The sequence below is a fragment of the Arachis hypogaea genome, chromosome 6 (genome assembly GCF_003086295.3).
Source record: "Arachis hypogaea cultivar Tifrunner chromosome 6, arahy.Tifrunner.gnm2.J5K5, whole genome shotgun sequence".
In the NCBI taxonomy this organism is placed as follows: Eukaryota; Viridiplantae; Streptophyta; class Magnoliopsida; order Fabales; family Fabaceae; genus Arachis; species Arachis hypogaea.
This window is the reverse complement of record NC_092041.1, coordinates 93,438,451-93,453,603: the sequence shown is the minus strand read 5'-3', so window position 1 is coordinate 93,453,603 and position 15,153 is coordinate 93,438,451. Positions and strand designations below refer to the sequence as shown.

General features: G+C 33.1%; 2 protein-coding genes across 3 annotated transcripts; one reads left to right on the top strand and one right to left on the bottom strand.

Moving 5' to 3' along the window:
* Nucleotides 1–773: 773 nt before the first annotated feature.
* LOC112696973 (uncharacterized) lies at nt 774–3,139 on the top strand. The gene is made up of 2 exons (XM_025749936.3): nt 774–1,090; nt 1,876–3,139. The coding sequence occupies exon 2, from the start codon at nt 1,893–1,895 to the stop codon at nt 2,796–2,798; it is 906 nt and encodes a 301-aa protein (XP_025605721.1). The 5' UTR covers nt 774–1,090; nt 1,876–1,892; the 3' UTR covers nt 2,799–3,139.
* Nucleotides 3,140–4,016: 877 nt separating this feature from the next.
* Nucleotides 4,017–13,849, bottom strand: LOC112696971 (purine permease 21). 2 transcript variants are annotated; one of them, XM_029287619.2, is made up of 5 exons: nt 13,623–13,849; nt 10,694–11,412; nt 10,529–10,619; nt 9,789–10,407; nt 4,017–5,284 (listed from the first exon to the last, which is right to left on the bottom strand). In XM_029287619.2, the coding sequence occupies exons 2-5, from the start codon at nt 11,401–11,403 to the stop codon at nt 4,107–4,109; spliced, it is 2,598 nt and encodes an 865-aa protein (XP_029143452.1). In that variant the 5' UTR covers nt 11,404–11,412; nt 13,623–13,849; the 3' UTR covers nt 4,017–4,106. The 2 variants fall into 2 exon arrangements, with proteins under 2 accessions (XP_029143452.1, XP_025605719.1); XM_025749934.3 differs by lacking the exons at nt 9,789–10,407; nt 10,529–10,619; nt 10,694–11,412 and having other exon boundaries at nt 13,623–13,767.
* Nucleotides 13,850–15,153: the final 1,304 nt, after the last annotated feature.

The window sequence follows — 15,153 nt, the reverse complement described above, 5'->3', positions numbered from 1 at the left end:
CATAAATGATTTAGATTTATAAAGACAATTTATTATTATAATTGGTTAACTTTTTTATAATTTAATATTTAAGATAATTAAAAATTTAAAACCTAAAACTTGAACATTTAATTTACATATAAATAAATTATTTAGGTTGTTTTAGTAGTTATTTTATTAGTCTCCTTAAATAAATATCAAAATTTAAATTTTATTTTATGTATATAATAATTTATTAGTCAAACAATAAATTTTTAAATAAAAATTAATTTATAGCAAATTAACTATTAATTTGTCGGACTAAGAATACAATTAGAAAAAAAATAAGTATATAAATATAATGAAATATTGATAATGTTTTCTTTAATTTTATCAAATATTTAAACTAATACTAATAAACATTTTCTATTAAAAATATTAACCTTACATTATGCATAAATATATATGAAAAATTTTTCATGAAGCCGACTAATGATAGCATGTGGAACGTAATCAACTAAAAAATTAGGTGAATTTTATGGTGTTTATATTGTGGTGTTTAAATTGTTTAATTTATTTTTAAAAATAAAAAATAAAATATTTAAAATTTATTAAATATTATTTTTTTAGATTAAAGACAGCATAGTATTACTAGATTGAAAAAAGATTTTTTAAAAAGACAATATTAAAAAAGTGATAAAATGATGTTTGAATCACTTTTAATAAAGTGATGTTTGAATATTTTTAAATTTATAATATTTATTATCTATGAATCTATTATCTTAATTTAATAATAATTAATAATATATTTTTTTATTCTAGAATGAAGAGTCGAATGGACAGACCTGTCTTGAAATGGCGGTGAATGAAATAAATTCCACGCAGACAACACGCAAAGCAAAGAAAAGAGAAGAAAGGCGAACCGTCAGAGTTGTTGGATGATTCCACGCTTTAGACACCGACTAATCAGCAAACTTGGATTATATTTTTCTTCTGATTAGCGAACATGAAAAATCTTCCTTTCTTACGCGTAAGGGCCATTGGAACCAACACCATTCACTGAAATCTTATAAATACCTCAACGCCCTCTTTATACAAACCATTTTCGAGTTATTCCAAGCATTCGTCTAAGGTATGTTTCTTTTTTTTCATTCATTTAATTCCATTCTTCATCATTCAATTATGCTGTACCTGAACTTGAAATCGTTCGTGATTGGTGATCATCGGAATTGAATTATGACGTTGTATTTTGTTAATTTGAAACTTGTGTAATACTATACACGATCGTTAATCATTTGATATGTGTGTAAGATCTAGCGCTGATTCACTTCATTTTGTGCTATTCATTGAAACTGCTGTAGTAAACTAGGAGTTTGTTGTTGATTGGAATTTGGATCTAGGTCATTACGCCTCTTCATGTATCTTTTTTGCAATAAGGTCATTTATGTTTAGATCTAACGTGAGATGTTCACAAAAGCAACGGCAATTCAGCTACTTCAATTCAGATTAGGATGCTAGATTATACTATGAAATCTTGGATTTCGTAGTTTCTGTGACAATTGTTTGAAGATTATAATTGTAATGCACATGATCTGTTTGACATGTTCAAACAAATCAAGGCGTGCAAATTTGATGTATCCCCTGTTCTGTTTGGCATCTTTTGCCTAAATTTCAATCTAGCAGATGTCATAACTAAATTAAATGCTTGAATCAGTTGTTATTAGCTTTTGATTACTGATATGTGGCTGATCATGATGTATATTTTGGCAGATAATTTTAAGACATGGTTTTAATATTTCAGCTTTAGTTTGTTGATCAACTCAGTATGTTGGTATTTAGCTAATGTATCGTTATAATCATACCAAGCAAATTATTTACTCAATGGTTTGCATTTACCGTCACACTTATCTGTTTCAGGTACATAAATTAAAGGTATGGAAGATTCCGTCGAAGTAAGTCTAAATGAAGCAAAAGAAGAGAAGAATATGATTGAATTGGACGTGAAGAATGAATCAAAGGAAAAAGAGAAAGAAAAGGATTTAGAAGATAAATGTGGGGAAGGCGAGGAGAAGAAGAAAAAGAAGGAGAAGGATAAAAAGAAAAAGAAAAAGGATGATGAAAATGGTGCAGATGATGATGGTGATGAGGAGAAAAAGGAGAAGAAGAAAAAGGAAAAGAAGGACAAGGTAAAAGATGATGAAGGTGAGGATGATAATGAGAAGAAAAAGGAAAAGAAGGACAAGGATAAGAAAAAGGAAAAGAAAAAGGACGATGGCAATGAAGAAGCAGATAATGATGATAAAAAGAAGAAAAAGGACAAGAAGGAGAAAGAGAAGGATAAGAAGAAAGAAAAGAAGGAAGATAATGAAGAAGAAGAAGTGGATAATGATAAAAAGAAGAAAAAAGACAAGGAGAAAGAGAAGGATAAGAAGAAAGAAAAGAAGGAAGATGATGAAGAAGAAGTGGATAATGATGATGAAGAGAATAAGAAAAAGAAGAAAAAAGATAAGAAGGAGAAAGAGAAGAAGGATAAGGAGGTCAAAGTTGAAGTTGCTTCAAAGGAGATTGATATAACAGAGAATGAGAAGGAATGCAAGGAAGAGAAGGGTGATGGGAAGGGTGATGAGAAAGATGCTAAAGAGAAGAAGAAGAAGAAAGAGGACAAGGAGAAGAAGAAAAAGGAAAAAACCAATGATCTAAGCACCTTGAAGCAGAAGCTTGAAAAAGTTAATGGCAAAATACAAGCACTCCTTGAAAAGAAGGCAGATATAGAAAGGCAGATAAAAGAATCTGAAGCTGAGGGCAATGTTATCACCCAGAAAGACAAGGATGTGGTATAATGGTAAATTTCAACCTTTGTTTGTAATCCTGTATGTACATATATGTTGTCGATTCACACTTCAGAAATTACTGAATGAGATGTGTATCTAAGTTAAATGAGGTTCACATCCTATTCAATAGTTGTATAATGTAATAATACTATATGTGCATATATGTTGTCGACTCATACTCCATTCACTATTAAACGAGATATGTATCTAATTCAAATGAGATTCACATCCTATTCAATAGTGGATGAAATGTGAGTTGATACAGTTTTTTCACACATAAGATCATTTACACATAATGCTTTTTCCATAATGTAATAAAATTGTCTTATGAATTGACTGAAAATTTGTCATATATGGTATAGATGGGGATTTCCTTCCCCAATTAACCCTTTCCCACTTTCCCAGCCTGTGGTGGTTCTGTGCTCTTTTTGCTGCGTCTTCTGTGTCTACTCTCATTAAGTGATGATGTTGATCAATGTGAAATCTAATAACATACTCTATTTAAGCTTAAGAATTCGAAGAATAATCAAGAGAAATTAGTGACCAACTCAGAGCAGACAAGAACAAGAACAAAATTTTTTGTAGGAAGGACCTTTGGCTCAATCTCTTAAGTCTTCACACTTTGGAATCAAATCTTCTCCATGGAGTGTTGAAAGCCACTCCTAAAGAACAACTCATACCAAAGATTGGATAGAGTCAAAAATGCCACAATGTTCCACAACCTCTACAATGCTTAGGATAGTGCTTGTTTAGGGAAAGCTTTGGTGCTATTACAACTAAAAAAACGAGAGATAACCTTAACTCTCTGCTTCTCTCTTCATCAAAGCTTTGCATCTTTACTCTTTCTCTTCTCAGCAAGTTTCTGGAGTGCATGACCTTTTCTGCTTTCAATTTCAATAAACTTAGGTTTCCCGCTTTTTTTTTTTTTTTTTTTTCTTTTGGTGTTGAAAAGGTTTGTGAAAGCCTCAAGTAAAGGACATATGTGCTTGTCTGCTTGTTAGAAAAATCAGTATTATTTTGAGACTGTTTCAATTAATTTGTAGACTGTTTCAATTAATTTGTAGTTATGACTGCACATCAGCTCTTGATAAAAGGATTTGTTAATTAGTGAAAATCTCTCGGAATAAAATTCCAGGACACCTATTAAAAAAACATTTAAATTAAGTGCTAACAAGATATTGATAGGATGCTACTGTAAATATAAACAATAATGTACCACTACAGAAATGTGAAAGTTTTGGAATTTTGTATTATAATCCATACAAGTGTGCACTCTGAAACTGATGATAAAAAAGCCCACACTAATTAATTATTCACCTATCTATTGGCTTTCTCTTCTAAAGGTGAAGAACTAGCTTTTGCATCATGACCATTGCTACTGTTTTGAGAATTGTGGTTTCTTTCATCCACATAGTGTTGATAGACATAAGATATAAAGCCCCACAAAGCCAGCACCATAGAAATAGCCTTAATCCCATGCATTTTGTCCTTAAACACTATCACAGCCAAAAGTGGAACAATGGGCACACCCAAAACACTTATAGAATTAGAAAAGAGTGAAGACACCTCAAATATCAACCCTACACAACCAATACTAAAAAGTTGCCAAATTATAGCTGTGAAGGTCAAATTCAACACATAGGATACTTCTCCCATTTCATACCCTCTCATCTCTTCATTCAAACCTTTCCATTCTCCACTAGCAAAAAGTCCAATTAGAGTAGCAATTGTAGCTACAATTGATTGGTATATTATCACGTCCATCACCACTTTGAAAGTTTCACCTTTTAGAACCTTCTTGAAAGCCAATTGTTGAAGGGAAAGGACTAGTCCATAACCTGCAGAAGAAGCAATTGTGCAGATGAACCCAATAATGTACTTTTTCTTTGAGGCTTTTGTTGATGAGTCTGATGTGCCATCATCACTTGGTTCAAATACAAGAACTACTGATGAAATTGTGAGAAGTACTAAGGAATTGATAATATAAGGTGTGAATTTGAGTGAATTGAGAAAGTAAGAGAAGAAAGCATTGAAGGCCAATTGGGATGAACAAATTAGGGAGAGTGTGGAGACAGGGAGGTACCATAACCCAATTGAGTATAAGTAACAATTCAAAGCAACAATTAGACCCAAAGAGACATACACAAATGACAACATTGAAAGTGATGGTTTATTTGGATCAATAATTGTGAGATCTTTATTTTTGGGTGGTGATGATTGATTGAAAAAATAATAATAAGGTAAGAGGATTGGGAATCCAGCAATTTGGACAAGTGTTCCCATCCATTTGCTCTTACCACCTTTTTCATAGTACAATCTTCCTAGGAGTGTTGCTGCTGATTGGCCTAACAACACAAATGCTGCATACAGTGCTATTTTTAACCAACGATGGTATATTTTCCTCTTGATCATCATAGCCGATGATTGGTTCATTTGAGTTGGAACATTATTGTCATCATCCAATGTATTTGTTTCCTTATTAGCTCCATTAGATACTGTAAAAACAAAACAAAAACAAAACAAATCATTTATGGGTAACCATGTCATGAAATCACACCACTACTTTGCAAAACTTAATTTGTAATCCATACCGTTATCTGTACCTCATTTATACTACCTTCAATAATTATCATCATATCATTATATCATATAATAATGAGAATATAGTCAATATACTATTCTAATTATTTTTGGGTATCTCAAAATTGAGTTTATTTTTTGTTTTACCTTCGCTTTACATATGTACCTTTTTGTTTGGATGCCCTAATACGGGTTTTCATTTATTTTATGTAATAATAATAATAATAATAATAATAATAATAATTTTATACCTATTATAATGTAAATACGCTTTTGTAATTACCTCTTTTTGCTATTTCTAATTTTTCTTCCAATTAAGTCTTTTATTTTGTGTGATCTCAAATTTAGGATTTTTCTATTAAATATGGTTAAAATAGTAAAATAAAAATGCTTCGATCCATTTTTCTACCTTAGTGAACTCACGATGAGATAACTATTATTAGTACACCCAATTTTTCCTTAATTACTTTGGTCCATCTTTCATCTGGTATTTTCTTTCATTTTCTTTTCTTTCCTTTCATTTCATTATTTTCCTAAACACATATACTTTTAAAAAGGTTATTCTATTTCTATGTCTAATTCTAATTACCACTCAATTTCATTTCTATTTCTATGTTTAATAAATATATACATCCAATTGAAAAGTATTTTTTAAATTATATATAATAATTAAATTTTAAAAAATATAGTAAGTGTAAGAAGTGCCTCTCGAGCTAATAATAATAATAATAATAATAATAATAATAATAATACATTTTACTTGCTTTTAATTTATTATCGCAACATCATTGAATTTTAATTTTTGGTTCACATTTTCTATATATTTACCTCTTTGTTTTGATGCCATAAAGACCGGATTTCATCTATTCTATGCCATTATATAATGAGTATACACTTGTTTTTATATATCTGAAATTTGAATTTAATTTTGGTTTCACATTATTTAATATGCACCTCTTTGTTTAGATGCCATAAAGACCTAATTTCATTATCACTTCAAGCCACTATATGCAACTTTGTTAAATAAAACCAAAAAAGAAACAAACCACCATATATATGTTCAATCATCCACGTTCTTAATATAAGCAATTAAGCAGTTTAGTGGAACTTCATCCTGCATGTGCTTGTTTGTTTGGTTTATAGTATAAATTAAAAGACCAATTGAAATGCAACTTGACATACAGGTATGATAGAGATAGAGAGTAGTTCAATTTCTTTTAATATGAAAAGTGAAAACCCTTCCTTTAAAATAAATTAAATAAAAATTTGTACTAATTTTCTTGTCCTCTTAGCAGGAAAAACAAAAAAAGTGATTACAAGCTTGACCCGTTCACATGGAAAACGAGAGCTTTGCATTAATTTCCCCATCATATCACATATTCATTGAAGTCTGATCTCACCTAATATTAGATACAGGTGGTTTCTACCGCCTAAATTTTGTTCATAAAATTTAAAAATAAAAAAAACCTCACCTTATTTTGTTTTATTTTTATTTTTAGACAAATTAAATATAATTTTCATAAAAACCAATCAATTTTCCTTAGATATATACATATCCTTCTTAATTTTACTTGCGATTATACTATCTTAAAACTACTTGTTAAAGATATAAAAAAGTAAAATATTTAAAAATAGAAAATATTATATTTAATCAAATAGAAAACGTTTCTGTTTTTTCAATAATAATATTTTATTCTCTGTATCTTTAAAGAATATCCTAACAGCGATGATTATCAAAACTTTGTTGTTACTTCTAGAGAAAAAATATAGCAAAAAAATAAAACCGACCAATATCGGCTAATTTTTATCGATATGGAACCTACAGGGGAGCTTTTCACAGATATGGAAGTATGGGGGAATACACGCATATGTGGGATAGCTTTCTGACACTGTGAGGGTGGAGAAATCTCACCGTGAGATTTGTATGAGAAGGAGAAATGAAAATTTATGCTACATGAAATCGCACATTGCGATTTGTATGATAAGGAGAAATGAGATTTTCTGCAACTGAAATCGCACCCTCCGTTTAAAGTTGGGTGTGCTACAACGGTGCAACAAATCGCATGGTGCGAGTTGTAGGGGGTGGATGTTGGTAGGAACTCGCACCCTCCGTTTTGAGTGGGGATGAAGTTTATTCCAGGAAATTGAATAGGAAATCGCATGGTGCGATTTGAGTTGTAAATATTTAGCTGTGTCATGTTAACCTAGTCGATGGGTGCGAGTTCCTTAAAATGGTCCATATAAAAGCACGCAGTAAGGAAGTAGGTCACTCGCGTCTTCTTCTTCCCCAACTTGAACGGCCGCATACTCTTCTGTTTCTTCTTTCTTATTTCCTTATTATTATCTGGTGATTCAAAATTGAACTCTACTTGCCAAATCTATGTTCTTTTCTTTTTATATGTTTGAGAGAGATGAGTGACCGAGTATTATTAAAGGTGTATTATTTTGGTCAGATTTTACTACAAACTTCGGAAGGAGTAAAATTTATATGTGAAAAACCCTTAGATGTTGTTATTCCCTTTATCATCTCATTTGAAGAGCTGAAAGGGGTGATTTCTGAAGCCATTGATTCTGAGAGAGCAAGAAAGATATCATGTATTCTATACAGATATCCCATACAGGTATTTGGTGGATTCGTCCAGTTTCAAAGCAGATATGTGACGGACGAAGCGAGCATGCAAGAGATGTTTTCAATGTATATTGAAAACCGGGCTCAGATCTCCTTCATCGAGTTGTATATTGAGTTTGAACAATCTGAGGCCGACCGAAATATTCTACGAGAAGATTATAATACTGACAGCGAAGAAGAGTTCGAAAGTAACTACCAGTTTGTTGGTCCAGATGGAGATGGAGGTGAAGATCAAGGTGAAGGAGCTACGGCGCCAGATGTAACAGAGGTGGCAAATGCACTCGCAAACGATGAGCCGTTTGAGGAGCCATCATTCATGCGAGTTTTGGATTTGGAAGCCATGCATGTTCCGGAGTTTCCGGGATATATGACTGCAGGTAGGTAAAATTTACATGAGTTTGTAAATATCATTCGCAGTTAACGGTTAAAATCCAGTGAACCGGACCGGTTAGGTTCCGGTTCATGTCGTGCGACGGTCGAACCGGCCTTTATGGTCTAATTTTTACATGACTTGCTGGTGTTTTTGTTTTAATTAGAGTGACATAATAAGGTGTTGTCAGATTTGTAATATATGTCTCTTTATTTGATTTTTCCTATGCTGGTTGTCAAATGCAGAGATTCCTATTGTCGCAGATGGTGAGTTTGCCGTTGGTATGGAGTTCGGTTCGAGGGAAGCTGTTATTAAGGCGATAAAAGAGTATACCATACGACGAAGTGTAGACTACCGGGTGTATGAGTCTGAGCCGTTGACATTTTATGCCAAGTGTACGCAGTACGGATCAGGGTGTGATTGGCTTATCAGGGTTAGCATGATCAGCAGGAAGTACTGTTGGGTTATAAGGAGGTATAATGGTAGTCACACATGTACCCGAGCCATGATTTCACAGGACCATTCGAAGCTGGATTCTCTCACAATTGCAGAAGCGATAAAGCCATTGGTTGAGGCGGACCCGTCCTTAAAGGTAAAGTCGGTTATAGCAGAAGTGCAATCGAAGTTTAAGTACACCATTAGTTATCGGAAAGCATGGCTGGCTAAGCAAAGGGCAGTAGAAAAAATATTTGGAGGTTGGGAAGCATCGTATGAAGCGTTGCCTATATGGTTTGAGGCCATGTGTCATAGGGAGCCGTCAGCTGTTGTCCATTTTGAGACTATGCCTGCTTATCAAGGGGATGAATTGGTGGGTGATATTCGAGTACTGCACCGAGTATTCTGGAGTTATTACCCCTGTATTAGGGCATTCAGACACTGTAAACCAGTTGTCCAGGTGGATGGGACTCACTTGTATGGAAAGTATAAGGGTTGTCTGCTAGTGGTAGTTTCACAAGATGGGAACAACAATATTGTCCCAATTGCGTTTGCTGTTGTGGAGGGAGAGACTTCTGATGCATGGCACTTTTTCCTAAGTAACCTTCGTCAACATGTTGTCACTCGGGATGGTATTGGTCTAATATCCGACCGACACGAATCCATCAATGCAGCTGTGGAGCGCAGTAATGGAGCTTGGTCACCTCCTAGAGCTTTTCATATGTTTTGCATCAGGCATATTGAGTCAAACTTTCTGCGGAAATTCAAGGCACCGTACCTCCAAAAATTGGTCGTCAACATTGGTAACCATTTACTAAATTTAGTTATGTTATTAATAGATTCCACCATCACGCGATTTCTTTCGACAACTAATTTTTTTTTTGCATGACGTTTTTATTTTGCTTTTATGTTAAATTAGTAACTATTTTTAACTTATAATAATTTGGTAAGTAATTAATATGTATTATATTAAACTGTGACATACCCCAATGTTGTTGATGATGCGTAAATGATGGGTTGAAGTGTGACTGCGGTACATACTGGCCTGAGAACTGAGGTTGTTCTTGTGGAAGCGGATTCGTAGGTGGTACCTCAGGCGAATGTGGCTCCTGTTCATCATTGTCATCATCCATATCCTGACTACCCTCATCCATATCATGATTACCACCATCCAAATCCTGATTACCTTCATCATCCTCTTCACCCACAAGATTTGACAAACACAAGCGGTTCCCATATTCTCCTCGGTACCAATGCATATAAGTTTCCAACTGAGGCTGTGAAGGAATGGGAAGCTCGGAAAGAACGTGATGATACCTGTTGGTCCAATGCATCACCCACATGTAATGAGTAGGTGCCGTGGCCCAGTTAAAATTCTTAGGACCAGTGAGGACTTCTCCATGCGCCTTATCTAGATTCCGCACCTCCTCAGGCACTCCCTGAACGAGTCTGAATTGTCGCCTATACCTATCGGTAGCATGCCACTCAATACATTCAAATGATACCAAAGGCACTGTAGCGCTCCACACAACCGAGTGCATATAGATTTCAGCAGGAATTATGTTAGGATCCACGCGATCCACAGCATACGCAACCCAGACAAACTGAAAAAAAAATAAAGGAAATTCATGACTACGCCCGACATAACAGTCATCATCATCTTTGGTTCATAAGATTTACACAGGCCCTAAATAGGAAAGTAATACTACTTTAATAAATACTCACCTCGCCTTCCTGAAGTTCATCAAAGGCCTTCCTAAAGTCAGCTAGCTTCATATATCTATATCGTCGGTCACCCCGCTCCCAGTTCCGCCACCTTATACGATACATTTAATGTTGATAATTGAGTTATAAATATAAATAAAGTGGTACATTTAAAAATTATATTACCTGTTTGCTAGCGGGAAACTGCGGGGCTCCCTAGGAACCGGCGATAGATATGGGAGCCGCATCCAAGCCCAACCGAGAAGAAGTGTTAGTGGGCCATCTATGCCTTTACAGTCAACTCGAGATGCCCGGCATAATGCCCTATAGAGGTGTGCTAGGCATGCAGATCCCCAACTGTATTGTATAATACTACCAAATTCACGTAGCAATGGAAGAAACTTCCAGTGCACACCTGCTGCACCTGATTTATCCCCAAACAAGATCGTCCCGATAAGCAACATAATGTGGCATTTGACATACCTCTGTATACCAACTTCATCAGTCAAGGGTAAATTTTCTTTAAGGTCCCGAAGCCAACTCAATTTAATGCAACTGCCTCTACACTCCGACTTACGCGGTGCAACTCCGAATTGATGCAAACACTCAGCCTCCAACGCTTCGAAACTACTCAATGTCATCCCTGTAACTGGAAGTCCGTCCGTTGGAAGACCAAGTATTAGAGCAACGTCTTCAAGAGTGACGGCACATTCACCAATGGGAAGGTGAAACGTATGTGTGTCGGGGTGCCACCTCTCGATTAAAGCATTCACCAATGCCTTTTGACATTGGACTACCCCAATCTGTGATGCATGGTAAAAGCCAGTAAGTCGTAGCTGCTCCTCTACCCTATCATTGTACCGATCCGGAGGAACAGGATGCTCACATGTCAACATTCTTAACTTCTGCAAAGTTCATAACAAAGTATTACTCAACTTCTTAACACTTACTAGGTTACTACTAAAATAAAAATATTTTATACCACAACAACTATTGATAATAATGATAACTAATACATAAATACCTAATCAAATCTCTCCACAGTAACACATTTATCTTGAATAATATGTAATAATACCCACTAACCACCTACTACTGCATATACCATTAGTTAACTAAAGATATTTCACTGAATTATAAAAAACATTTATAACAATTACTTTATGCCTAAATTCTTTTTGGAACATCATTCATACTAATTAATTAATAGTTTCCCAAACTAAGACTAACTCACAACAACAAGAACATTTACCTTCATTCATTACAATATACCTACTTAATAATTTAAATAGAATTATAAAAATTAAATTAAACCTATTTTCAAAATTAAATTAAACCGTTGGGGCTCCAATTTTTTTTTAATTTCCTTATATTTATATTTAAACATAAACATAACTATAAAAATTAAATTAAACCTATTCTCAATATTAGTTACAATTATAACCGTTGGGGGTCCAATTTTTTTAATTTCCTTATATTTATATTTAAACATAAACATAACTATAATAATAATACAAAACATTCAAAATTCACATTCTAAAATTTCCGTGCTCTCTATAAAAAACGTCCCAAACTTACTAAATAATAACAATAATTTCACTAACAATAATACTTATATTCTAAAAATTAATTCCAAAAATTCTATAAATCTTAAAAAATACATATAAATCCTAAAAAATAGTAATAATCATTCTATCCTATGGATATTTCTAATTTGCACTTCTAATAACAACAATCATAACAAATAAATATTTTACATTAATACTTTTAAATAAAAAAATTTAAAAACCTTAAAAAAAAACTTACATAATCAGAGTGACTGAGATAATGCATGATATGAAGCTCAGGTCGATCAACATCTCTAGTTTTATTTTTTTTGGGCATTCTTTCATGTATTGAAACATGCAGAAATGAGAGGAGGAAGATGAATAACAATGGGGGCTTCAGGTTTGAAAACGAAAGCTGGGAGAGTGATGTCTCGGAGGGTGAGAGAAGTTAATGCATGAGTGAGGGAGCTGTTATAAGGGCACCGAATTGGGGTGGCTCCTGCTACGCGACACGTGTCTTCGGTGGTGGCAATCGCACGGTCAGATTTGCTGGACGGAACTCGCACGGTGAGATTTGCTTAGTGGAACTCGCACGGTGCGAGTTGGGTGGTCACTGACACCACACTCTCGTCATTCCCCTCCCTCCCCCATAACGGCGTCTGTTAGAAGTTCCGGTACCATATTGAAATTAAAAAGCCACCAATATCTACTACCAAAAAACTATGTATGATCGCCTCCAAACTCTATCTCTATCACCAAATCTAAAACCCCAAATAGTCAAATACTATTAATTACTGTTGTCTCCCAGTTTATATTGATATATCATTTTTATGTATACTTTTTAATTTAGTTATGAATGATACGTTATATAAGTAGATTAATAAAAAGGGTCTTGTATAAACACTGTAAAAATAAAAATTATTTCAAAAGAATTATTTAAAAAAAAGTTTTCTTATATATTATTTTTAATATTTTGAATACATAAAGAATTTTAAAAAAATTATTATTATCTTTTTAATAAATTTCCTTAAAATACTTTTACCTAAATCTTAAAAAAAATAATTAAAAAACGGGAGAAAATAATATCAAAATATATAGTGTAGACACCAAAAAAAAAAAAAATCATATAGTGTGATGATGACATAATTAAAGACTGATTTTTACATTCCAGGATAGTGTCTTTTCTTGCTAGCTATATTATATGGACTCTGCTGGCTTCTTGTTTACATCTAGCACAACAACGTCCAAATTTTAATTACTTCCTCGTAAGCTTCGAATAATTTAATTCATGAACATGCAACACGATTAGATTATTAATTGGTTTATGCATATAAGGGTAGAATTATAGATGATGAGATTATAACTGGCCTATGCTATAATCTTGATATTGATAAAATTGAATATGCTCAAACTTGAATGAAAATGATCACAAAAGAACAAACCGTATAGGAAGCTGGCCTTATGCCTTAATATGCACTTGAAATTTTGTGAAGTTAAATATCATAATAATAGAAGTGGCTTTGATTAGTGATCCAAAAGAGAGAAAATGAGAGTTTAATTTGACTTACCCACAATTGGAAGCTGCTGCAGCTCTTGAGGTTGTTGCATGGTGAAATTATGGTAACAAAAGAAGCTTAAAAGGAAACACAGAAGAGAGAGAGAGAGAGAGGAAAGAGGAAAGAGGGGGCAGCGAGTAGATACAGATATATACTTTCTGATACGAAGATAGGCCAAAAAGAATATATAAAGATCATAGATGAAATTCTAATCACAAAATACTTGAAACCGACTTCTTACTCTCACATTAGTTTGAGAGTATCGTAATATATTTTAATGGAAAAGTTTAGGAACAACAATTTTATTAAATTTTGATTAGTATATAACCAGAAAAAAAATAAATTATTAGATGAAATTTTACACTAATTTTATATTATTAAAAATTTAAATTCATTATTAATGATTATTTGATGATTACAAATTACAAAAATTGTTAACCTCCTAACATTTCTCTATTTTAATATCTTTTTGCTTTAAAATAATATATTAATATATGTATTAACCAAATATTTAAACAAATAAAGATCGAATATAAATCTTTTAAAATGAATATTTATTTATAGAGTAAATAATTATGTGTGATTATAAACAATTTGGATATTCATAAATTTATTCAAACAAATAGGATAAAGTACTAAAATTAAAATATAATATTAATAAATTTAACTATAAAAGAATTAAAACTTATAATTATAAAAAATGAGATTTTATTAACAAAATTATTAAAATTTTAAAAATATATTAAAAAAATTTAAATTATTCTTCTGCTACTCTAACTCTCTCAAACTCTAATTCTACTTTATCTCTAAGGTTCACTTTACATTACTATTACAGCTTCATTCTCTTCAATCCAAAACCTAAGATCCTTCCTCTTTCACCCAAAATCCATCCTTAACTTTTCTCTCTCCATCACCACTTTCCCTTCTCTCTCCTCCTCAAACTTACCCGCCTCTGCCACTCTGCCAATGCCTTCTCCCTTAGCTTAGTGACCAGAATGATAGTGATGGGTTTACCAACACCATCGATGTACTCGCGTCAATGACACACTTAAAGCAGGTCTAGCTTCAGAAGAATCAGTTTACCAGTCTTATTCTGGATTTGTCAAACTGCATTGATTTATTCGATATGTAGCTTTGCGATAACTAGTTAATCGGTTTTATACTTGTTGTGCTGACCACAATGTCTAATTTGAAGAACGTTTCTTTATGTAGTACTTTGCTTTCGCTTGGTTGGATTGTAAGTATATCTATTATTACTGTGTTTTTTGCTGCAGTTATTTTGTTTGTGTTTCACAAGTGTTATGTTAAGAATAGACACAAGAAATTTGAAAGGATAAATAATCTTAAAACAGAAAAAAAAGAGATTAAGACTGAAATTGTATGTGTTTTTAGTTCCAATGAATTTATGAGAGCAAGGGGAACAACAAGAAGTGAGTTGCAAAGCCAGGGAAGCAAACAAAACGGACAGCTCCCTGTTTCTCGATTAGAGAATGGAGATGAGATAGGATTAGAGTTTGAGGGTGATTAGATTTAGAGTAGAAGG